The sequence below is a fragment of the Cervus canadensis genome, chromosome 22 (genome assembly GCF_019320065.1).
Source record: "Cervus canadensis isolate Bull #8, Minnesota chromosome 22, ASM1932006v1, whole genome shotgun sequence".
NCBI classification, from domain to species: Eukaryota; Metazoa; Chordata; class Mammalia; order Artiodactyla; family Cervidae; genus Cervus; species Cervus canadensis.
The window spans coordinates 5,226,263-5,250,132 of NC_057407.1; the positions used below are offsets into that span (position 1 = coordinate 5,226,263).

At 47.0% G+C, this 23,870-nt stretch overlaps 1 protein-coding gene across 1 annotated transcript in view; it reads right to left on the reverse strand.

The window, feature by feature from the left end:
• ATG7 (autophagy related 7) overlaps nucleotides 1-23,870 on the reverse strand; it is a 231,789-nt gene that overhangs the window by 132,250 nt on the left and 75,669 nt on the right. The window contains exon 15 of the mRNA XM_043442242.1: nucleotides 7,793-7,868. Within this exon, the coding sequence (XP_043298177.1) occupies nucleotides 7,793-7,868 (76 nt within the window). The remainder of the gene's footprint in view (nucleotides 1-7,792; nucleotides 7,869-23,870) is intronic.

The following is a 23,870-nucleotide window of genomic DNA, read 5'->3' on the forward strand; positions in this document are numbered from 1 at the left end:
CTCCAGAAAAGATGAGGAAAAAAAGAAAGCTAATAACCTTATTAACAGGTTCCAAACATTACAGAAAGGTACAAAATGAAAACCATCAAGTCCCTATTGCTCCCAACCCCTCTGCCTCAAAACAAAACAAAACAAACAAAACCTTCAGCATTAGTTTCCTGTGTAGCCTTCTAGAGGGAAAAAAAACCGATTTATGAAAAACCAGCTTTATAATATGTGTCTCTGCTGTGCTGTGCTTAGTCGTGCAGTCACGTCTGACTCTTTATGACCCCACGGACAACAGGCTGCCAGGCTCCTCTGTCCATGGGGATTCTCCAGGCAAGAATACTGGAGTGGGTTACCATGCCCTCCTCCAGGGCATCTTCCCAACCCAGGGATCGAAGGTCTCCTGCATTGGGGGCGGATTCTTGACCCTCTGAGCTACCAGGGAAGCCCATCTCTTTGCTACCCCCTGAGTATTTAAAAGCCCCACACAGGAACGATGGAGTCTAGGAGGAGGACAATTACCTGCAGCTTCCTGGCCCCGTGCCCTCTGTCACCCCCAAGCCCCACAAAGAGCAGAAGCAGCTTGCTTTGAAATCCCCATTGTCAAACAGCAGTGAGACGAGGCGCTAGGTCGTATTTGGGTTTGGCTAACAGGGCCTGAGGCGAAGAACTGACTCATTTGAAAAGACCCTGATGCTGAGAATGACTGAAGGTGGGAGGAGAGGGGGACGACAGAGGATGAGATGGTTGAATGGCCTCACTGACTCAATGGACGAGAGTCTGAGCAAGCTCCGGGAGTTGGTGACGGACAGGGAAGCCTGGAGTGCTGCGGTCCGTGGGGTTGCAGAGTCGGACACGATGGAGCGATTGAACTGAACAGGGCCTCATGCTCCCGTCCTCAGGAGGAGTAAGGTGCGTGCAGAGATGATGTAAAAAGCAAAAAGCCGCAGAGCAGGTGGGTCCCAGGACAGTGGGGGGTGGCCCCGCCCATTAGGCGCACCTGTGCGTGTCTAATCAGCCCCGCTGGCTGGGGGCGGGGGTCTGCCTGGGACCAGGAGTCAAGGGCCCTTTTGGAAGGAGAGCGAGTGTCCGTGGGAGTACAAAACTTAAAAAGTATGTTCAAAGACCAGGATTCGGCTTGTGTTAACTTGACAGACTATGTACTTTGTCCCATAGGATGCCATCAAGAAGCCATTTTTACAGACTGAAGCCGAGTCGTCGTTCTCAAATGCCGAAGGTCCCTGGAGGTTGTCATGCAGTGGACCTGGAATGGGGCTGGGGATTCTGACACGGCTCCCAAGGAGAGTCTGACGCACCAGATGGGGGAGCCCCTGGATTAGGCTGTCTTCCACTTAAAGGCTCAAGGGCTCCAACTCTGTACCCAGATCCACTAACACCTCCTCCGGTCTATTCTCTGTGCAGCAGCCAAACCTGAAACCTGACCAGGTTTATGGCTCAGCTTATGACTTTTCAAGGGCTTTCTGCAGCCCCTGGGTACATGGCCTGTGAGGTCCTGCCTCCCCTGCTACCCCCAATCCCTCCGCAGAAATGACGGCTCCCTCCCAGCCTAGGAGGTGGTGTAGGAGGGCCTGTCCCGGCCTCATGTGGAAACGGTGGCGGGGGGGCTGAGCCGAGGACCAGCATTTATTACATGCCCTCCCTGTGACATCCCTGGGGGCTCGGCAGCAAAGAACCTGCCTGCCGATGCAGGAGAGGCAAGTCTGATCCCTGGGTGGGGAAGATCCCCTGGAGAAGGAAATGGCACCCCACTCCAGTGCTCTTGCCTGGGAAATCCCATGGACAGAAGAGCCTGGTGGGCTGCAGTCCATGGGGTCACAAAGAGTCAGACACGACTGAATGACTAGATAACAACATCCGTGTGTCTGGCTCTGTGGAGTGTCTTCACATACTCCTCTTGCGGTGGTCTCACTACCATCCTGTGACCTCCCTCGTGTTCCAGACAAAGAAATCGAAGCCTAGGGAGTGGCTTGGCTTGCCCAAGATTCCACAAGCACCACATAGCAAAGCCAGGGATCTGAGCTCTCTTCTTCCTCTCCAAAGTGTAGGGGGAATGCTGAAAAGCAAGGAGAAGGTAGAAAGAAAAGAAGGAAGAAAGAAAAAGACCAGAGGAACTAAGAAACAAAGAAACAGACACCCTCCCCAAATCAGAAACTCAAGATGAAGATGGCTGCTATCAGGGTCTGAGTGGACTAAACTATCTTTGGTCATTTATGCCTAACTGGCCACAAAATAAATAGATCAGGAATAGGAAGGGGTCCCATCCACTGGGCCACCCCTGGTGGTATTTACACCTAAGCTGAGTTAAAAGCAGCATGGAGCCCCGAGCCCACCTCGCCTGGATGGGAAGTGAAGATCCAAGGCCAGAAACAAACAGAAACAGCTGCTCACAGTGCGGACCTCCTGCTCTACCCTCACACTGGTTTCCAGCAGGCCTGGCAATACTTCTGGAGCTTGGAGTTTGCGTAAGTAAGAACTAAGTCCAAACTCCGCGAGGCTCTTGGATGTTGAAACGAATCTTAACCAAATTCAATGCCAAAACAGAGTTTAGCAATTTCGAAACCCTAGGTGCACCACAGAGGTCTTTGTTTTAGACAATGGCTCCAACTACCACCACTGAGCCACCACTCACTCTCAAAGAGAGGCCACCGAGGTGCAGAAGCAGCAAGCTGGAAATGAGCCAGCATCGTCCTTGGGAAAACACTGCAGGATGGGACTAATCCCTCCAGCCCTTCCCTACACACTCACTGCTTCTGGAGTTTTATGAGATTCCTTATAACCTCCTTTTTAGGAGGGTAGATAAGCTCCCACTTTACCATTTTAATGAAAAGTGAAAGAAGGGACTTTTCCTGGTGGTCCAGTGGTTAAGAATCCACCTTGCAATGTAGGGGAAAGTGGGTTCAAGCCCTGGTCAGGGAACTAAGATTCTTTACTTGTGTGTGCCTGACCCTTGTGACCCCATGAACTGTATTTATAGCCCACTAGGCTCCTCTGTCCATGGGGATTCTCCAGGCAAGAGTACTGGAGAAGGTTGCCATGCCCTTCTTGGGTGTGCTAGTATTTAGAAACTATAATTTAATCTGTACATTAATCCCAGTGTATTATTATGCCCATTCCACTAATTTAAAATATGAAGTTCAGAAAGGATCAGTAACATGCCCAAGGTCACACTGACAAGTGGCAAGAACCTCCTCAAACCCCTTTTGTCAAATGAGCTGATGAAAATGAAATGAAGAGGCAAAGTTGGGATTCTAATTGCCTCTGTATGATCATAGAGCCTTCAGGTTCCCTGCCATGTGGGCCTCCCACACAGGACAGCCTTATCAGGTGAGCAAAACTTGTGGGGCCTGAGTGACCTCCTTCAACTGATGAAATTATACCCAAGCCGGAACTTCCCTGCTGGTCCCAGTGGTGAAGAATCTGCCTTCCAATACAGGGGATGAGGGTTTGATCACTGGTCCAGGAAGATCCCACATGCCATGGGGCAACTAGGCCTAAGCACCTCAGCTATTGAGTCTGTGTTCTAGAGCCCAGGAGCCACAACTACGGAGCCGATAGGCCCTAAAGCTCGCAACAAGAGAAGCCTCTGCAAGAGAAGCCCATATACTGCAACTAGAGAGCAGCCCTTGCAGCAACGAAGATCAAGCACAGCCAAATAGAAAATAAATCTTAAAAAATTAAAAAAAAACAAAAACAAACAGACACCTTATTAAAAGGTAATGGCCTGAAAATTTGTGGGGCACAGTCTGTGCAGACAGGCCGAGGTGTAGCTGGAGCCCATAGCTCCAGCTCAGCTTTTGTCTCGGTGGGGAGATTTCCCAGGCTGGTCCCTCCACAGGTCCTGCCCTAGTTTGGGCTTTGTCCTATTTTTCTGAAATTAACTAAAAGAAAGAACTCAAGAGGCCAAAAGAACCATGGGGTTGGTAAGACCAAACCTCTAGGAGGGGCATAGCCATCAAGGGTCTTCGTTGAGTAGTGCTTGAGGACCAAGAGTACCTTCACACAAAGACTAAAAAGGTGAACGGCCTTGTCCACGGTGGGATGAAAGCAGGAATGCTAGATTCACGACCGTGGTGTTCGGACAACTACTGAATCACCACGACGCTTTTCCTTCTCTGAGGGATGTCCAGGAGCTATATCGGCTGCAAATTTCCATCATGTCTGTCTCACCAGTCTGCACACCAACTGCCCAGCGACGTCAGGAGTGGCAGTTTTTTGCTAACTCCTGAACTGCACCTCCCACCAAAGAACCAGAAAAGGAGGGGTCTGGTCTCACAGAACTCAGTCGTGACCCCAGGAGCCAGGAAAAAGACAAGCTTCTTTAAAAAATAAAATTAAATAAATAAAAGATCCCACTCGTAGAGCAGCAGAGGGAACGACAGTATGCTAAGATCGACAAAGTTCTTTCTACAAAAGAAGCCAGACTCCAAACAGCATGTACCATATCATTTCATTTACAGAGTTCAAAATGAGATAGAAGTTTCCTGAGGTGTTCAGAGTCAAGAAAGGCTTGTCTCTGACTGGAAAGGCCATGATAACTGGAAGAAGCATGAAAGGGGCTATGGGGGTGCTTGACAAGATTTCATTTTGATGTGTGTGCTGGGTACACACGTGGTATTCATTCTATGATAATCCAAGTTGTACATTTCATGATCTGTGTGATAGTGTGCATTTTATATGTGGATAAAAGTGACAAATTAAAAGCGCATTACAGACAGACAGGGGCTTACACTCACGGCCGCCTGCTTGTAGAATCCTGGTTACATACAACGGGCTGGAGGCTTTTTAAAAAGCACAAACCCATAAGCCTATTTTCTCACCTTCAAATGGTTTCTTCACGGTTTTCAAATGCAGTAAGAGGTTTTGGGGTTTCTTCCCCGCCTAGGCTGGGTATCACTGAATTTCAGGGTCTTCATGAAGACTTTTCCTGCACTTGGCCTGTCTCTGGATGAGCCAAAGCCTGCCTGTGGGCCCATAGAGAGATAGACTAAGTCACCCCCAGGTCTCCCAGGTCTGACCCTGGGGAAAGCAGAGACATGAGAGCAGGAAGTGAAGCAAGCTTCCCCAGATTATACGACCAACTGGCTGGTGGGTGGGCGGCTTTGGGATTCTCCATTCAAGGACTATCACTTTTCTACTACATCTCATTCCACGGGGGCCAATTAATGAATGCCCTCCTTCGGGGAATGGAGAAAAGCGAGCCTGGGGACGTCCTGGGCCGCCCTCTGTATACAGCGCACACAGAGGGGCTCGGGAGCTCCTCCCCGACAGGAAGTCATTTGTCGGGCAGAGCCGGGAAGGGGACGGTGCTGGTGCTGAGTCTACTGCAACACAGCCCAGCGCGTTCATGGAAATGCCACGTCTCCTAGTCAAAGCACGGCTGCTTACATGGACTCACTCCACTCCAAAAAGAAAAAAAAAAGAGGGAAGAAATTTAAAGCCTCTAAATTGGGACCACACAACCCTGAATAATCGTAAAGTTCTTTCCCCACTGTCTTTTTTAGAAAGTGGCTAAAAATAAAGGCTTGACACTTGAAATAATGTAAGCAAGCAGTCACCCGCACGCACTGGGCCTTTCCCATATATGGCTGCGTTACCCTTCAGCCTTTGAGAAGGCCAAATGAAGAGATGGCCAACAACCAAAATAATCCTTCAGACGCTGGAAAACGAGGAGAAAGAAGTGGGAGAGTGGGTGACTGACAAACAATCGCCAGGCCCCACGGGGGTGAGTAACACTGAGGAGGATTAGTTGCCATAGTACTTGAAAAACACGGGCACGCATCTTGACACAGGAACCCTTCTATAAAGACTCTTGTTGTGCCCTCTGGCCTCAACACTGAGAAAACCACAACTGTGGTAATTTAACATCAAGGACTTCAAGACAGAAACTGGTGCGGGGGCATGACTGAAAATTTAATTAAGGCCCTTCTTAGCATGAAATCTGTGAAGGAGGGGAGGGCACACCTCAAGGTCAGCAACTTGTGAAGAGAGGCAAAGGTGGGGATTCACGTGAGCGCGTCCCCAGCAGAGGCCGGCTCTGGAAGGTTGCCTCCTCATCATGGGGCTCAGCGCAGGGTCTGCTGGGTCCTACTTGAGGTGCTTCTGCAGGAAAGGTTAACCCATTCATGTCATACAAATGCCCTCCTGAACGAGGGAGGCTGGAAAAGTCCCATCTGCATGGTGTTTCATGGTTCACAAAGCCTCATCATTTTAGACAGTTCTGGACACGAGGTCGAGCACCTGGCGTGGACACTGAGGCTCGGGGAGGTGAATGACCTGACGTGAGGCTGTGACGGGCGACTTGTGCCAAGTGGCCCAGGGTGGTGACTTGAAGTGAAGGGAGAAGACTCTGAGAGTCTCTTAGACTGCAAGGAGATCAAACCAGTCAGTCTTAAAGGAAATCAACCCTGAATATTCACTGGAAGGACTGATGCTGAAGCTCCAATACTTTTGCTACATAATGCAAGTAGCCGGCTCACTGGAAAAGACCCTGATGTTGAGAAAGTCAGAAGGCAGTGGAAGGAGGCGACAGAGGACGAGATGATTGGACGGCATCACTGAATCAATGAACACAAATCTGAGCAGACAGCTGGATACAGCAGAGGACAGAGGAGGCCAGTGTGCTGCAATCCATGGGGTTGCAAAGAGTCAGACATGACTTAGTGACTGAACGACAACGCCCCATGTGCAGGCCAGGGCCGCTTCCACTCAAAAACCTCAGACCCAGCCCTGGTCAGAGTGCCATGCTGAGGTTTGGATTTCAGCATACCCACTACTTCTCTCTATGAAAGGGGACAAGTAACTTCCTGTCTTCTGATGCAGACCCTCAACCAGAAAACGACAGGGCAGGTGTGCACAGGCAGAGAGAAAGGTGAATGAGGTTGGCGTGAATCACCCTGCTCTCCGCACGCATCTGGGGGTCTGTCCTCACGGCCCCCGAGACAGGACTGTCGGGCACTCTCACCGCTGCTTTCATGAGATGGCCCTCCTCTACAGAGTGAAATACACACACGCACAGAACTCAGATGACTTCCAAGACCAGAAAACCTCCAAAAGCATGGTCACAAAAACTGGTGCAGAGGGAGCACAAACTTAACTTTTTCATTCTCTTTCACTCTCTATGGCATAGGCCTTCCTTAGGAAGCCTCAGATTCTTTTTCTGAAAAGATGCCCCACTTTTTGGTGACACTGTGCACTTCTAATGGTCTTACCGTGCATGCCCGGAAAGGCTGCTCTTTGGCTGAGGAGTTGATGATAATAACAAACAGCAGCAACACAGCCGGCAGCATCATTTACTGAGGGCTGTGACACTCCAGGCGCTGTCGCCGAGGCCTTCCTATACCCCACCTCTCATCTCTGCCGCTACCAGCCGAGGTCGGTGTTCCTGCCCACATTTTACAGAGAAGGAAACTAAGGCTCCGAGTTTGGTGACATGGCCAAGGAAGGCCACCTTAATAACTGCAGGGATGGGATTGACGCTGCTGTCTGGTTGGCTCCAGAGCCCGTTCTCTCTCGTTCTACTCCATCCTGAAGCCCTGAGTCAACATGAAAAATGCTAAATCGAGCCTGGATAGTACTGTTCGTTCAGGGTTTCTTCTCGTCACCATTCTGCAGCCCGGGATCCCCTCTGGGTGCTCATAAAGCTCATAAATTCCAAGGAAGCAGGAGTGCCAGGAGGGTGGGGGAGAGGTGGGCCGGGAGGACGGCATGGTAAGGTGACCCCCAAATACTTTCCTGCTGCACCGCCGGGCGGGGGCCTGGAGTTGCAGCTTCACTTCCGCTCACTCACCTGGTGAGGCACAAGGCCGAGGGACGTTGGCGGCTCGTTCATGCGGTCGTCACTGCTGCTGGCAATGGCGTAGCCCCTGAGGAAGGGAAATGGTGAGAGCTGCTCATTTCAGAGAAGTTTATGTTTAATTCCCGTGAGGATGATCTAGACAAGGTCTGCGGAAGATTTACAAGGATAACTGAAATACCCTTTGCTAGGCAGCACAAGCCAGGGAAACAAAAAAACACACATAAAAAAAACTAATTTTCCTGGGAGGAAGGTAGAAGAACAGTTTTTTTTTTAAAAAAAAGGCCTGTGTTTTGAAGTTAGAAAGACCAGAGCTTGTGGCCACAAGCTATTTGCCGATAAACATTAGTTCTCGTTCTCTGAAAGAGTCTTGTAAAACACCACAGCACGCTGCTGATGTTTTGAAACAGAAAACTTTCCGACCTTAACTTCTTGAGGTGATGTACCTGCTACTGCATGGAGGAAGGAGAAAGAAAAGTGAGGAATTAATGGGGCAGAACGGATGTGCTCCACCCCAAACCACAGTGTGGAGTCTCCTTACATCACGGAAGACATGCGACACGGGCCCTGGTTCTAGCCCGTGACCATGGCAAAGGTGGCTGAGTGGCCGATGTGGGGTTGGTGTCAAGGACTCGGAGTCAGCTCTGAAAGATTTTATCCCCAGTGCTTCCTGTCCAGGGGCCATAAGAAAACGCAGGTGCCAGGGAGATGAGAAAGATGAGAGGAAGACAAAAGAGCTGTTTGTTTCCATTCAACACTGAAGCAGCCATACTAGTTACGTATGCTACCGATGCTACAGCGGCCATCTTTCCAAGCATGCAGAAGAACTCTGAGTTATACGGTAAATATATGTCGATTTCTAACAACTGGAAAAACAAACCTTTCAAAAGTTCACTTCTTCTGTGTCGGTATTACAAATAGCATATCTTAGCAGAGTGCTTAAAGCCAGAGTTTGCAGCCAAACTGGGCTGAGCTAAATCCCAGGGTTACTGCTCACCAGCTACGTGAATTTCAGCAACATAGTTATCTTGGTTATGCCTCTGTTTCCCCATCAAAAATGGGACAAAAAAAAGAAAGAAAGGAAGGAAGGAAGGAAGAAGGTAAATGGGACAGATAACAGTTCTTTCCTATTATGTTTGCTATGAGGATTAAATGAGTTAATATTTGTAAAGGGCTTAGAATAAAGCGTAACACAACGTAAGTACTAGGTCAGTGTTGAAAATATATAAGATAAGTCACAGTGTATCTGTCACACAGTCAGACGTAAACGTGTTTGGCTCCAGTCTGACTTTACCATACAACCTTGACAGCACTGTCTCTAGCAGATATTGAGAGACTCTTAAATTGTTGATTAATTTTCTTTTTCTTTCCTTTGTTGTCTTTACTTTCCTTTTTTCCTTCCTTTTTTCTTTTTTTTTAAATTACTGACTCTTTTTAAATTAATTTAATTTTTGTCTCACTTTTCTTTGCTAGATGAAAGATGAATTACTTCTATTGTTTTTAAGTCATGAAGTAAGATCTTCCTTGCCTGGAGAAGCAGGGTCTCTGGACCATAGAGGTGCTAGTTTTCACATCCATGATATAACATACACACAATGTGTTGAATACAGAGCCTACCAAAAGGGCCAAGGTCAAGTCAAACCAAAACACATCAGCCTACTCCTTTCCTTCCTCTCACACGCAAGCATAATGCTATAGGTGCTTAATAAATTACAAAGCTGAATAAACTGAAAACTGTTTTTTAACTGGTTGGCTTGGTAGACTAGGCAGTTAAGACCAGCCCTCCCATAGAGAAGACACAGCAAAGCTAGACGAAGTATAAAAAACCCTATGTTTGAAGCATCAGCGCTCCCATGGTAAGGGAGAGTTACGGAGCCAAGCTATCTGGGAGGCGGGAAGCCCACAGAGGCGACCTAGGCATTTGCGAGGAGAGGTTCCCAGGGAAAGCGACTGCCAGTCTCCAAAAGCAGTGGCCATAGGATCAGAAGCTGAACAGTGATCCTGACTGACTCATGGGGCTGATGGTACAGTCTAGAGCTGAGGTCTGCCCATAGGGAGGAACCTTGGAGAATATCCCAGGCTTTGAGTTGGGATCATGGCGGGGATACATCCTCAGACTAAGGGAGGACCTGAAAACAGACCAGTGCTAACTGACTACGATGGTCTAAGATGGCACTCCACTTGGAGTTTCCCAGGAGGAAATGGAAATCACAACATCTATATAATTTTTCACATAATGGCCAGTACTCAGTCAGATAACCAAGCAAATTCAGGAATTAAGGAAATTTAAATACTTACTGGATATGCGATAATATTAGGGAACTGCCTTTGTTTTTATATGTAAAAATAGTGGAGATACATACCGAATAGATACATTTTTATGACTGAAGTACTATGTCTTGGGATTTGCTTTAAAGTCAGTGGAAGAAGAAAAAACATGGACAGTAGTACAGATAAATGATGACCGGTCATGTGTTGGTAATTACTGAAATGGATGGTGCATACAAAGGAGTTTTTATATATATACAAATGGTGTGTGTGTATGTAACACACAATATATGTCTTTTTTCATATATGTTTTATTTTTCTATAATAAAAAGGCTTCGTTTAAAAAAAACAGGTATATGAGGAGATAAAAGCTATAGACAAGAGGAGCATACTCATAGGAGATCTCACATTAATGGGCATATCTGATAAAAATTAAAAGGAAAACATGATTAAATGTTTTCAAAGAATTAAAAAAAGCCACAATTTCAGCAGAGAACAGGAAATGTGTAAAATAAGATCAAATTACTTCTAGAAATTGTAGAACTGAAACATATAATAATGAAGTTTAAAACTCAGTGGATAGTTTAACAAATAGACATAGAAGAGAGAAGAGAGAATCAGTAAACTGGAAGATAAGCCAAAAAGCAAACAGCCAGACTGAAGCAAGGAAAGACATAATGATGGAAAACACAGAAAAGCGCATCATTGGATTCTGACATGCAGCTGGGGACTCAAAAGGAAAGAATCAAAAAAGAGGCAGAAGCAATGCTTTAGGAGATAATGGCAGAAAGTTTTCCACCATGGCTGAAAAACATCAAGCCATGGATTCAAGAGGCACTAGAAAGCACAATCAGAATAAACACAGAAATAAGTATATAATAATAAATACAGAATTACGTAAATATTTCCAATGAAATATTGAGAAGATCTTAAAAGCAACTGAGGGCAGGGGCAGGGGGAGAAAACCCAACTGTACCAAAGGAGCAGCAGTGAGATAAACACCTGGCTCCTCAACAAGAATAATGGCAGCCAGAGACAACAGGATTATTTTCCCAACATGCTAAAAGACAAGTTGTGACCAACCTAGACAGCGTACTAAAAGCAGAGACATTACTTTGCCAACAAAGGTCCATCTAGTCAAGGCTATGGTTTTTCCAGTGGTCATGTATGGATGTGAGAGTTGGTCTATAAAGAAAGCTGAGCGCTGAAGAACTGATGCTTTTGAATTGTAGTGTTGGAGAAGACTCTTGAGAGTCCCTTGGACTGTGAGGAGATCCAACCAGTCCATCCTAAAGGAGATCAGTCCTGAGTGTTCATTGGAAGGACTGATGCTGAAGCTGAAACTCCAATACTTTGGCCACCTGACGTGAAGAACTGACTCACTGGAAAAAACCCTGATGCTGGGAAAGATTGAAGGCAGGAGGAGAAGGGGACGACAGAGGATGAGCTGGTTGGATGGCATCACCAACTCACTGGATATGAGTTTGGGTGAACTCTGGGAGTTGGTGATGGACAGGAAGGCCTGGTGTGCTGCAGTCCATGGGGTCACAAAAAGTCAGACAAGACTGAGAGACTGAACTGAACTGAACCAGTCTAGAATTCTGTACATGGCAAAAATATTTTTCAGCACAAAGATAAAACAAAGGCATTTTTTAGACAGACAAAAACTAAAACATCTTTGTCACTGGCATTTCTAAAGGAAATGATAAAGGGTGTTCTTTCAGCAGAAGGAAAATGACCTAGGATAGAAGCTCAAGGACATAGAAAGCAAAGTCAAAAAATGGAAAATAATAACAAAATTAAATGAACCCAACTATGTAACAATAACAGTATCTTCTAGGGTTTAAATATATACAGAATTTTTTTTAATGAGTGTGTAGACACTGCTGGGTGCCTGCCCAACATCCATTCTCCTTTCCTATCTCATCATAGTTTCATTCAGAGGCAATGTGCCCAGTCAAAGAACTACATTTGTCCGTCTTCCTTGCAGTTGTAAGGGCAAGGTCAAGTTATATACGAGTTTTAGAATCAACGTATAAGTCTTCCTGGAGAGCCATTTAAAGGGGGTCAGCCTCGGGGACTTCCCTGGAGGTCCAGTGGTTAAGATTCCATGCTTCCACTGCAGGAGGCACAGGTTCAACTCCTGGTTAGGAACTAAGATCCCACATGCTGCAGAACATGGCCAAAAAAAGCAGGGTGGTGGGGGAGAGCCTCAGATGAGCACAGCTTGCATCCTTTGGTCACTCCTTTCTTCTTAACTGTAACACAGAAGCAACCCTGAAGGCAGAGCACTCATCCTGTGACCACAACAGGACAAGCATAAGGAAGAAAGCCAAGAGTGGCTGGGTGAATGATCAAGAAACACAGTGTCTGACGGTGCATGGGAACCCCTGTCTGGGGGCCTGCCTCTGAGCTTCTTGCTGCATGAGAAAAATAAAACCTTGCCCATCTGACTAAGTCACTGAAGATGGATCTGTTACATACAGCCAAATCCAAGTCCTATCATATGTGATTCATGTACTGCCTTTCAAATGCTAAGAGCTAAGAAGATCAAAAATAATATATAACAGAATGAAAGCAGGAAGGTCCTAAAGCCCCTATGAAAATTTTTATCCTTCCTTATCATCCATTACCAAATAACCCTAGGAGAGTTCAGTTCTACAAGGACGCAGAGACACAGCTCCAAACATCACATGACAAGTTTACCAGCCCAAAGGATCAAACCAGGTTGTTTTTTTTTTAATCTTGTTTTTTTGAGAGTGGAAAGAACAACACAATTCTCAGAAAAAAGTCAGACTGAGAAAAGGTCAAGGGAGATACAGAAGCTGTCTTTGTCTCAACAGCCATCTCTAAACGGGAAACTCACCCTTCGGGATGCTGCAGAACGGAAACCATCAACTCCACCGCCAGCGCCCCTGCGATCATGGCTAGTCCCGGACGACTCACGGTGCACTGCTGGTCCAAGGTCCGGTCTCTGGTTGACTACGGAGAAACAGTCATGGACGTGAATGCAAAGTTCTTTTCCACCCAAGGCAAGTTGTCAGGGGCATGCAACTCCTCCATGGTAAAGCTCTATGACACAGCCAGACACTCACTGTTGGCAGAGATCAGTCGGCCTCACATAATACCATGTCTTGCGAGTACCAAGAAAAACAAAATATACCTGTTAGGTAACTAAATGAGGTAATACTCTTAAAAACCCTTGAGTGCCCCGGAGACACTGGTGAGCAGGGCACAGCTGTACACAGTCTATGATGCCAAGCAAGGCTCACGAGGGATAATGCCACATCCCCAAATAAGAAGATTTTTCTCTTCGTTAAAAGACAATATTATAAACAGTCTTAAAGGAAAGAGCTGGGTCTCTTTGCCCTAGTGGGCAAGACGGCTGTAGGAGATACCTGCAACAACAAAGAAATCCACTTACATCCCCTGGGGCCACCACATCGTTGCAGAAGTAGCAGCCAAGTTTGTAGCCAGGGATGTTGGCAAACAGCGATGAGCCCAGGAGGTCGGCAGATGCCACGGGGTAGCTGGGACACAAGTCCCCGGCTCCCTGATGCCTGGGCTTCTTCAGGCCGTGTCTCATGACAACGAAGGTGTCAAATCCCAAGGCAGCATTGATGACCAGCTGTGAGTTCCAAGGAATAAAAGACCAGAGGTAAGAGACGCTTACATTTTAGGCCATGGCTAACTGCATATTGGGTCAACTTAAAAAACTTGTTTCGTAGTGTTTCTGTTCGATTGTAATTAGGTTCTATAAGCTAATGTTGGTATTCAACCCTGAATATTCATTGGAAGGACTGATGCTGAAGCTCCAATACTTCGGCCACCTGATGCAAAGAGCCGACTCATCAGAAAAGACCCTGATGCTGGGAAAGATTGAAGGCAGGAGGAGAAGGGGATGACAAAGGATGAGATGGTTGGATAACACTGCTGACTCAGTGGACATGAATTTGAGCAAACTCTAGGAGGCAGTGATAGACAGGGAAGCCTGGCATCATGCAGTCCATGTGGTCACAAAGAGTTAGACACAGCTTAGCAACGCAACAACAACAATGTTGGTAACAGCTACCCAAGACTGAGGGCTTACTAAGCGCAAAAGACTTGACAAGTGGTTAACATAAATTATCTCTTGGTTTCATTTAAAACTCCCAGCAAACATTTCTTACTTATAGAAGAAGATGCTGAAAGTCAGAAAGGTTATTTCTACAACTTGCCCAAGGTCGCTTAGCTGATAAGAAGGAAGGTATATAAAACTAAGTCTCCAGAGTTCTCAAAGCCATTCTTTGCAGCATTATGCTGTCATTTGTCATTTCTACAGAGATTTTTTTTTTCATAAATTTCATAGATTTTTTTCATGTCATATAATTCACCCTTCACACAGGTTTTCAAGGAAAGCTTCTTTTCCTTTAATACTATAATAACTTGTTAGTCATAAATTGACTTATTCTCCCAAATTTCTATTTACATAGAACACTGAAAAAATCAAAGAAAACCACACCGGAAAAGACAACAAAAATCACTCAGAATCTCACAGCCCTAACAGTTATAATAATAGTCCGAGGTATTTTTATTTTCTCTCTCGCCCATCCCCCTCCTCTCTTTCTCCCTTTCTCTTGCCACCCCCATTCTTTGATAAACAGACATGGATATCTTCATATACATAAACATAACTGACGTAAGATATATATATATATATACTTATTTAACTACGTAGTATTTTCCATTATATTAAAATTCTTTGACGGCATAACTGTGACTGGTTACATACTATTCTATCATGTGTATGCACCCTGACTTCCTGAACCATTCGTTCTTGCGGCCCTTCAAGTTGTCACTGGCCCGACCGTGCTGAATGAGCCGGAGTCTGCGTCCTCTGGGAGCTCACGTTCCACTGTAAGCAGAGTGGCCCCGCCAGGGCACGGGGCTCACAGGGTAACATCTGGGCTACATGATGGTGCATGAGGCACATGGTCTGCGGAGGAAGCCCTTGGCCTTGGGTCAGCAGGCCACACAAACATCCCTCTGCTCTGGAGGTGGGGGCAGAATGGGGGGCACTCCGCCCTGGGAGATGGGGCCCCGCCCTACCTTTCTCTTGCTCGCGGCGATGACGGCAGGCAGCCACCGGCTCTCCCGGGTGTCCATCAACAGGAAGACGACGTCGTGGTCGTCGATGAGCTGCTCCAGCTGGTCCACGTCCCTGCGGGCCTGCTCCAGGGTGACGCTGGAGAAGTTCACGGGGTGCCCCGGCATGGGGATGCTCATGTTGAACCCTCTGGCGTTCTGGGGACACACCCAGAGAGGGGGGGTTTCTGAGGCAAAGCGACGGGTGGGATCCCAGAGCCTGCATCTCCCTGTCACCTTGAGCACGCAGGGCCACTTACAACCTGACATCTCCCCATCACGACCATGCTGCCTCAGCCTTCTGCCAGCTGAGCTCCCCACCTTCTTCACCTCTGCGACCCAGACCAGCTGTCCTGGCATCGCAGGCCCCTAAGGCTGGACAGGGCAGCAGAGACACACGGATCTAGCTCCAAAGTGGCAGGGGTTGGGGGAGGCACTTCCCGTGTGGACAAAGCAGACACTGGACAGAACTGTCTCTTTCCTACAACCTGGGGCCAAGGCATGTCATCACAATGCCCTCGGCTTCCCCAAGGCCCTCGGTCCAGCCGGACTGTCTCTCCACTTGTCTCCAGATTGCCCTCCACTCTGCTTTCTTAGTATGGAACACCTCCAAAAGGGATGTCACAATCGGAAATAATTTAACAAAATTCACCTAAGATTAGGATGGCTGAGAGTCTTGCCTTAATTTTATCAGGGGCCATATGCATTAAAAACAAATAAAACCCTCAAAACTGAAAGACTCTCCTTGCTCACTGATCAGAAAACTAGACTTAGGAATGTGAAGATATTAGTCTGAGGGGTAGAGGGGCTGGTAGAGTAACCTGGGTTCTCAAGGCTCAAGACGTATCATGGGGCCTTTAGGAGCTCTGTAACTTACCTTTTGTCCCCTGCTGGCTCCACAATGTGTTGGCAGATGAACTGTGAGTCACATATGCGTGCCAGTGAAGCCAGGGACATTGACTTTTCCCAGAAAAGAAAGTGTTCTAGAATCACAAACTGCACACCCAATCCCCTGCATAGCCCTGCCACAGGGAAGCGTGTGAAAACACCAGCTTTTTTATTTGTCGAGACCGCTCACACCCTGCAGAAGCAGCGCAGGGGGCACAGCAGTAGGCCCCTTTACAAAGGAAAACCTGTTTTGTAAGTGGATGCTATTTTCTTCACCAAACCTAATATCTGGAATTCAAGAAAGGCACAGTCGTAATAACAGCAAAAATTTCAAAAAGAATTGAGCAGGGGGGAAAAAAAGGTTGCCGCAAAAGATGCCAGGCAGAAAGAACTTCAGTTAAGAAGGTTCAAAACAAGTCCATTTTAACGAGGACACCACAAAGATACCTCTCAGGACCTCATAATTCACTCACTCATTCATTCATTCCTTAAGTACAGTGTATCTGCTGCATACCTAATACCGTAATGAACAGTAAGAAAAGCAGCAACCACCGTAATAACAACGATAATACCTTACTATCGTATTTACAACAGACAACGTGTTTTAAGTGATGGTTGCTCGATCCACAAAGTTATTGCCTGGGAATTTTAACGACACCAAGATTAAAGCGTAATTACTCACCCCCAATTCTGACCTTCTGAATAATTCAGACCCTCACCCCCATCTACTTGGCTAACCTGAATGAATCTCTGCTTGCTAAAGCTCCAGCCATTGAGTCTGCGGAGGAGCACTGGCTCCCGGCCCGCCACTGAGGCCCACAGGTCTGAGGCTGGAATTCAGCAAGCTGCCAGCACAGTAGTGTTCAGCCTTGGCTGTACATCAGAACCACCTAGAGAGCTGCTTAAATTCCTAATGCCCAGGCTTTTCCCCAGACCATTTCAACTGGAGTCTCTGAGAGTGGGCCCAGGGATGGATATTTTCTAAAACTCTCCAGATGACTCAAACGTGCAGCCAGGGCGAGCGATAATGTACAGCAAGTGAGGTACACGGATGGACCTCGCGTGTCCAGTTTGATGTGTTTTGACAAGCTGCGAATTAACCACTGCACACGCCCCTCAGGGCATCGACTATTATCCAGGCAACGCTCTTCTACCTTCCGCAGTCAATCCCCAGGACCTCTGCCCCCAGAGTGTGAGAGCTGTGGGTGCCCCTCACCCTCCCACCATTTAGCACTGCCAGTCTTCTAACTGTAGTCATTTCAGTGCATGTGCAGGGATATGTCTTCATGGGCCTGACTCACAGCCCATGATGACTACTGATGGTGTTGAGCATGACATGTGTTCACTGGCCACGCATACACCTTCCCTAGGAAGCCGTGCTGGCCCAACCCTTCAGTCCCTTACAAAAAAAAAGGTTTGCCTGTCTTACTATCGGGTAGCAGGAGTTGCTCATGTATCTCGGATATAGGTTGTTTGCCAAATACGTGTACTGTGAGTAGTTTTAGTTTGGGTCAGCCTTTGTGTTCTCTTATCAACATCTTTTGAGAAGCAGAAACTTAAAATTTCGATGAAGTCCTACTCATCCATTTTCTCACTTATGATCAGTATTTCCATGGTGCTAGGAATCTCTGTCATCACAGGATCACCAGGCTTCTCTCTTGTAGAAGCTCTCTAGTTCCAGTTTTTATGTTTAGTTCTGTAGCCTCACTGGGGTGTCACCTAAGGGCCCAGAGTGGCCAGAGAGGTCTCTCCCTTCTGGATGTCTGGGACTCCGGTGCCTTGCAGCCTGTAGGGGCTCTGGAACCCCATTCTGCCCACAGCAGACTCACGGTGCTTCCTGCCCAGATTACGGAGTCCTGCCCTGAGAACGTGCGAAGCCTCAAGGTGCTGCTGCCCAGACACTCTTCTGGAACTCCTTCCCTGCACGGCTCGCGCAGGTCTGATATTCTGTCCTAAAGTTTCAGCTGCCTGGCTGCTCTGAATTCTCATCTCTGTTTCCTCAGCTCATCAAGATCAACAATACCTCCTTGGGCTCCCTGTGGGCTCTGACAAGGGCTAAAAAATGCCTCCGTGCAATAAATTGGGACAAACACTTCTTTCTGAGCCCACAGTCTCTCACTGCCTGCTGGTCAGCTTCTGCCAAGTCATTTTACATAGTCTACTCAGGTGCAGAACCAGTAGATGCATCATGGCAGGAGAGCCAGTCCATCAGTCACTCATCAGGGTTGGAAACAGATGTCCAGAGATGGATTTTAAAAACCCTCAGTGTGGCTCTACAACCCTACATTTTATTGCCTCACCTTTGCGGGGCAAATAGTGACCTCAAGTGGTTACTTGATTGATTCAAGGTCAGTTGTTTCCCTATGCAATGAATTCCACCCTAGGATTACGAATATTATTTGTGGCTGAGTTCTTTTCACCTCTTTTCATGTCTTCTTCACTTAGACTAGCCTCCTGTCCGGGGCCTGGTGTAAGGAAGGTGATGAGGCAGTATCTGTTGAATGAAAAACTATACTAAATTGAACGTACGAAGGGTCCTGGTGGGCTGATGCTTTCAAGAAAAGGGGAACCTGAACTCTAAGGCCCAGCATGACCGGGCCCTTGCTGAGGCCCTAGCTCTGAGTCTCTTTCTTGACCCCGTGCCGCAGCCAGCCCGACTTCCTTTCTGTCCACAGGGGCACAGGCTGTGTCCTACCTCAGGCGTCTGCACAGGCTGCTCTGTCCGCCCTGGTCTAGCTAACTCTCACCCGTGTCTCAGGGCTTAGCTTCCTCAAGGAAGTCTGTTCCAGGTCAGGTGTACCTGCTAAACATTCCCACAGCCACTGAGCTCCCGCTTCGTGCACTTATTACAAGTGTAGCCATTCATGAAATTAGTTTCTTGACCACATCCCCCATTAGACTCTCAGCTCCAGGCGAGGAAGAGGGAAGTTCGTCTGCCTTGTTCCCCAGCCCCTAGCACATGGCAGGCCTTAAATAAACGTATGATGAATGAGTAAGTCATAGGATAACTGAACAAATAAAATAGGGGGAACTGCATTGGGTCACAGACCATGGCTAGGATTTGAGTGAGCAAAAATCTCAGGCAGAGCTCAGATTCAAAGCCAGGTCTGTCTCCGGTGATAGAATGGATTATTCTTCCTGACTATGCACTGCCCACCTCTAATAGAATTATGTGTCCACACCCTTAGCCACACGGCTTTGCAGGACCTCCCACCAGGTAGGCAGAGTATCCGGACCAACCCCACTGACTTGGGGCCTGGCCCTGTGACCTGCTCTGGCGACGGCGATAGAGGACACTGCTGAGACTTTAAGAGACACAGGAAGTGCTGGTAGGCTGACCAACTCCTTTACACTTCCACCTTCTATCGTAACGAGAGCAGGACCAGCTGACCATTGCTCCTGGAGCCTAGACTTTGGAATTATGACATACAGGGCAGACTGGAACAGGACTCAAAGCCAGAGTCCAGTCCAGCCCAGCCACTAAGCCACGACGAACCGCAGACCTGCAAACATGAAATCAGGGTTCGTGATTGTAAGCCACTTGGATGCTGGGAGTGTGTGATGTGTAATGTCGTCACAGCAGAAACGTAACTAAGAGGTCTCCTCAACGATGGGGTGTAACTTATTCTTCTCCCTCTTGTCACCCAGCACCTAGCTGGGTACAGAGGGCTCAGTCAGTCCCACTGAATTAAACCCAAGAGATGACATTCTTCTGGTGAAATGGACAAAAGGGCCAAAGTCGCTTTTAAAGCAAAGGCTGAAAATGAATGAATCTAATGCTCAGTGACTGAACAGAGAAACCTTAAGAAAGCAGGCTTTTTTTTTTTTTCTTCTATTTTTAAGCCAGCACTGAGAGCCTCTTGTGGCACTTTCAGTAGAAGCAGATGCTTTGGGGACACCTGAGCTAACCTCTGTCACGCAAATCAACAAAGCATGCAAGATGCAGAATCTGTTCTGCTGGATAACCTCAAAAACATGGCCAGATGTTTAACCAAATGAGCTGAACGACTTGCCTCTCACCGTTTTCAAAGTAAATGACAGACGTCAAGGATAAGCATTGGCTAGAGTAAAAGGCTGAACATTTTGCCAGATCTTTCTTGTGCAGACTATATCTAATTTCATAAACCTGTACTAACCATCAGGCATCCTGGCCATGAGGGAGATCATATCCTACACTGGATCCAATATCCAAAGTGGATAAATCCCTTTGGAACAAGGCAGTATCTAACACCATGCGGACCCCCAAATTCCTCAACTCTGTGCTTTGTAACTTATAAAACACTTTGTCATATAGCCTCCATGTTGGTTTCACAATAATATATGAGGGTTTTATTTTGTTCTTGTAATCCCCACTTCTGAGATGAGGAAACAGAGGTTCCTAAAGAAACACACGATGAGGCCCCGGCAGTAAGTGACTGATGTCTGTCTCTGTTCCCTCCATCCCGGTAGGGCCTGATTCCTATGTGATTAACACTTAAACACGGACAGGCCCTGGCAAAAAGCCCTGATGTTCTCAGCACCCAGCACCAACGTACCACTCCGGGGAAGATCTTCTGCAGCCGGTCTGCTGCCGCCAGGGCCTTGGGCTTCCCGCCCGCCAGGCAGTCTTCAAATTCATACAGCGGCTGCCTCACGGGGTTAGAGTAGGAGATCCTGGCGTTGTCCACGAACGTGATGCATCTGACGCCCCAGCCCTGCACGGGAAACAGGGGATCGCGGTGGGTTTCTGATGGACATTGCACAGGGTGTCTCTCTACCAATCTCTAAAAGGGGTTTGGCTTTGGGGCAGCTTGGGAACACTGAAATACAGGAAACGCTGGAAATTGAATTGTGCAGAGTCCATTTTTGACAGATAGAATGTCAACTTCCTTTAAAAGACAAAATAATTATACACCCGGTGCCTCGCTTCCTACAGCAATGAGACTAAGAAATATGTCGCTGCTGGTCTGACTAACACTTCACTATTTTTGACAGTGGCACCAGAGGAAGCTTAGGAAGGTGAGTCCCTGCTGCTGTCTTCAGAGGACCGTCAAGGGCCGCCCAGTGACCTCGCTTTCCTGAATGAGTCAGTCAGCATATGGAACAGCTCATCCTAAAATTCACTCAAAGCCTAAAATAGCTCCATGTATTAATAAAAGTGACTTCTAAGTTATTTCCAATTGTATAACACCATAGAAGATTTTGTACTATTTCTCAATGAGGCAAAGCCCTTATGAATATTCTGGAATGTAGGGGACAGCTCTACGTTCTCAGAAATAGCTTTCATGACTTCATACATCTCAACTGAATCTCAGAACTGAACAATTTTAAAGTCAGATAGGCTCCTGAAAATCTTTAGCTCCATTACTTTATTTTACAGATACAGAAACCGAAGCCCAGAAAAGATACGTGACTCACCGTGGGTCATAAATCTGGTTAATGGTGAGGAGGAAATGAGATGCCCAGGGTGCAGAAAAGAAGATGCTTCCTTTCTTGGGGGGTGAGGTGGGATATGTGTATGTCAGCAAATCAGAAACAGTGGCCTAAGAGAAGCCCTGCTAGGACTGACTGCAGAGTCTGACTAAGAGTCTGATCTCTGTCTTATTTCAATATCTTTCCATCGGTTCAGTCAGTTCAATTGTTCAATCGTGTCTGACTCTTTGCGACCCCATGGACTGTAGCACGCCAGGCTTCCCTGTCCCTCATCAATTCTTGGAGCTTGCTCAAATTTATTTCCATAGAGTCGGTGATGCCATCTAACCATCTCATCCTCTGTCGTCCCCTTCTCCTCCTGCCTTCAGTCTTTCCCAGCATCAGGGTCTTTTACACTGAGTCAGCTCTTCACATCAGGTGGCCAAAATACTGGAGTTTCAGTTTCAGCATCAGTCTTTCCAATGAATATTCAGGACTGATTTCATTTAGGACTGACTCGTTTGATCTCCTTGCTGTCCAAGGGACTCTCAAGAGTCTTCTCCAACACCACAGTTCAAAAGCATCAATTCTTTGGTGTTCAGCTTCCTTTATGGTCCAGCTCTCACATCTTTGGAACAAGATACATGACTGCTGGAAAAATCACAGCTTTGACTAGATGGACCTTTGTTGGCAAAGGAATGTCTCTGCTTTTTAAAATGCTGTCTAGGTTGGTCATAACTTTTCTTCTAAGGAGCAAGTGTCTTTTAATTTCATGGCTAAAGTCACCATCTGCAGTGATTCTGGAGCCCAAAATAATAAAGTCTGTCACTACTTCCATTGTTTCCCCATCTATTTGCCATGAAGTGATGGGACCAAATGCCATGATCTTCGTTTTTTGAATGTTGAGTTTTAAGCCAACTTTTTCACTCTCCTCTTTCACTTTTGTCAAGAGGTTCTTTAGTCCTTCTTCGGTTTCTGCCACAGGGTGGTGTCATCTGCATATCTGAGGTTATTGATATGTCTCCCGGCAATCTTGATTCCAGCTTGTGCTTCATCTAGCTTGGCATTTCACATGATGTACTCTGCAACTTATTTTAAGCTAAATAAGCAGGATGACAATATATAGCCTTGACGTACTCCTTTCCCAATTTGGAACCAATCTGTTGTTGCCTCCATCAGGGACACTGAAATTCAGTTAGTCTGACAATTGCAGGGGCAAAGCCAACACAATCCAAGATTCGCTGTTGGGCTGAAGATGACGGGCCAGAATTTATCCTTTTGAAAGCACAGTTTAGACTGGCTGTGTGTTTTGAAGCCCACGGGTAACTCTAGTCTACTCACCCTGTTTCATAAGTGACTTTTACCAGCTGAGCAAACCACCATGTAGGGGGAAAAAAACTGTGGAAAATCCAAAGGTCTTTTGTGCTTGGCTAGGGGATGTTTATTTCGGGAGTATTTTTGCATTCCTTAAAGCAGTGCTGAGTGGACAGCAAGGAAGGCAGTCTGGAAACTGCTACAGAAGAAGAAAGCTACATAAATTACAAGCATGCTGCAGGTGAGTCACAGGCACGTGGACTTGCACACTTAACTTTTGGTTTCTTGGAATGCTATACAGTTTAATGGGCCTTCCCTGGTATATCAGCTGGCAAAGAATCCACCTGCAATGCAGGAGACCCTGGTTTAATTCCTGGGTTGGGAAGATCACCTGCAACATGGATAGGATACCCACTCCAGTATTCTTGGGCTTTCCTAGTGGCTCAGACAGTAAAGAATCCATCTGCAATGCAGGAAACCTGGGTTCGATCCCTGGGTTGGGAAGATCCCCTGGGGGAGGGACGGCAACCCACTCCAGTACTCTTGCCTGGAGAATCCCCAGGGACAGAGGTGCCTGGCGGGCTACAGTCCATGGGGTCACAGAGAGTCGGGCTGAGAGACTAAGCACATATTATTCAAGAAGTGAAGTGAAACTCACTCAGTCATGTCTGACTCCTTGCGACCCCACGCACTATACTGTCCATGGAATTCACCAGGCCAGAATATTGAAGTGGGTAGCCTTTCCCTTCTCCAGGGGATTTCCCAACCCAGGGGTTGAACCCAGGTCTCACGCGTTGCTGGTGGATTCTTTACCAGCTGAGCCACAAGGGAAGCCCAAGACTACTGGAGAGGGTAGCCTATCCCTTCTTCAGCAGACTAAGCACATACATTGTAATGGCTAATTGGCAAAGATTAAAGAAAATTACAATACTCAATGCTAGTGAGGATGGGGTTTTTTTTTTTTTTTTTTTTGAGGATGGGGTTTTAATGATTGAGAATGTAATACTGGTATTTTATTTCATTGAGATTTCATTGACTGAGAATGTAAACTGGTATCACTCTTCTGGAAAGCAATCTGGCAATATGA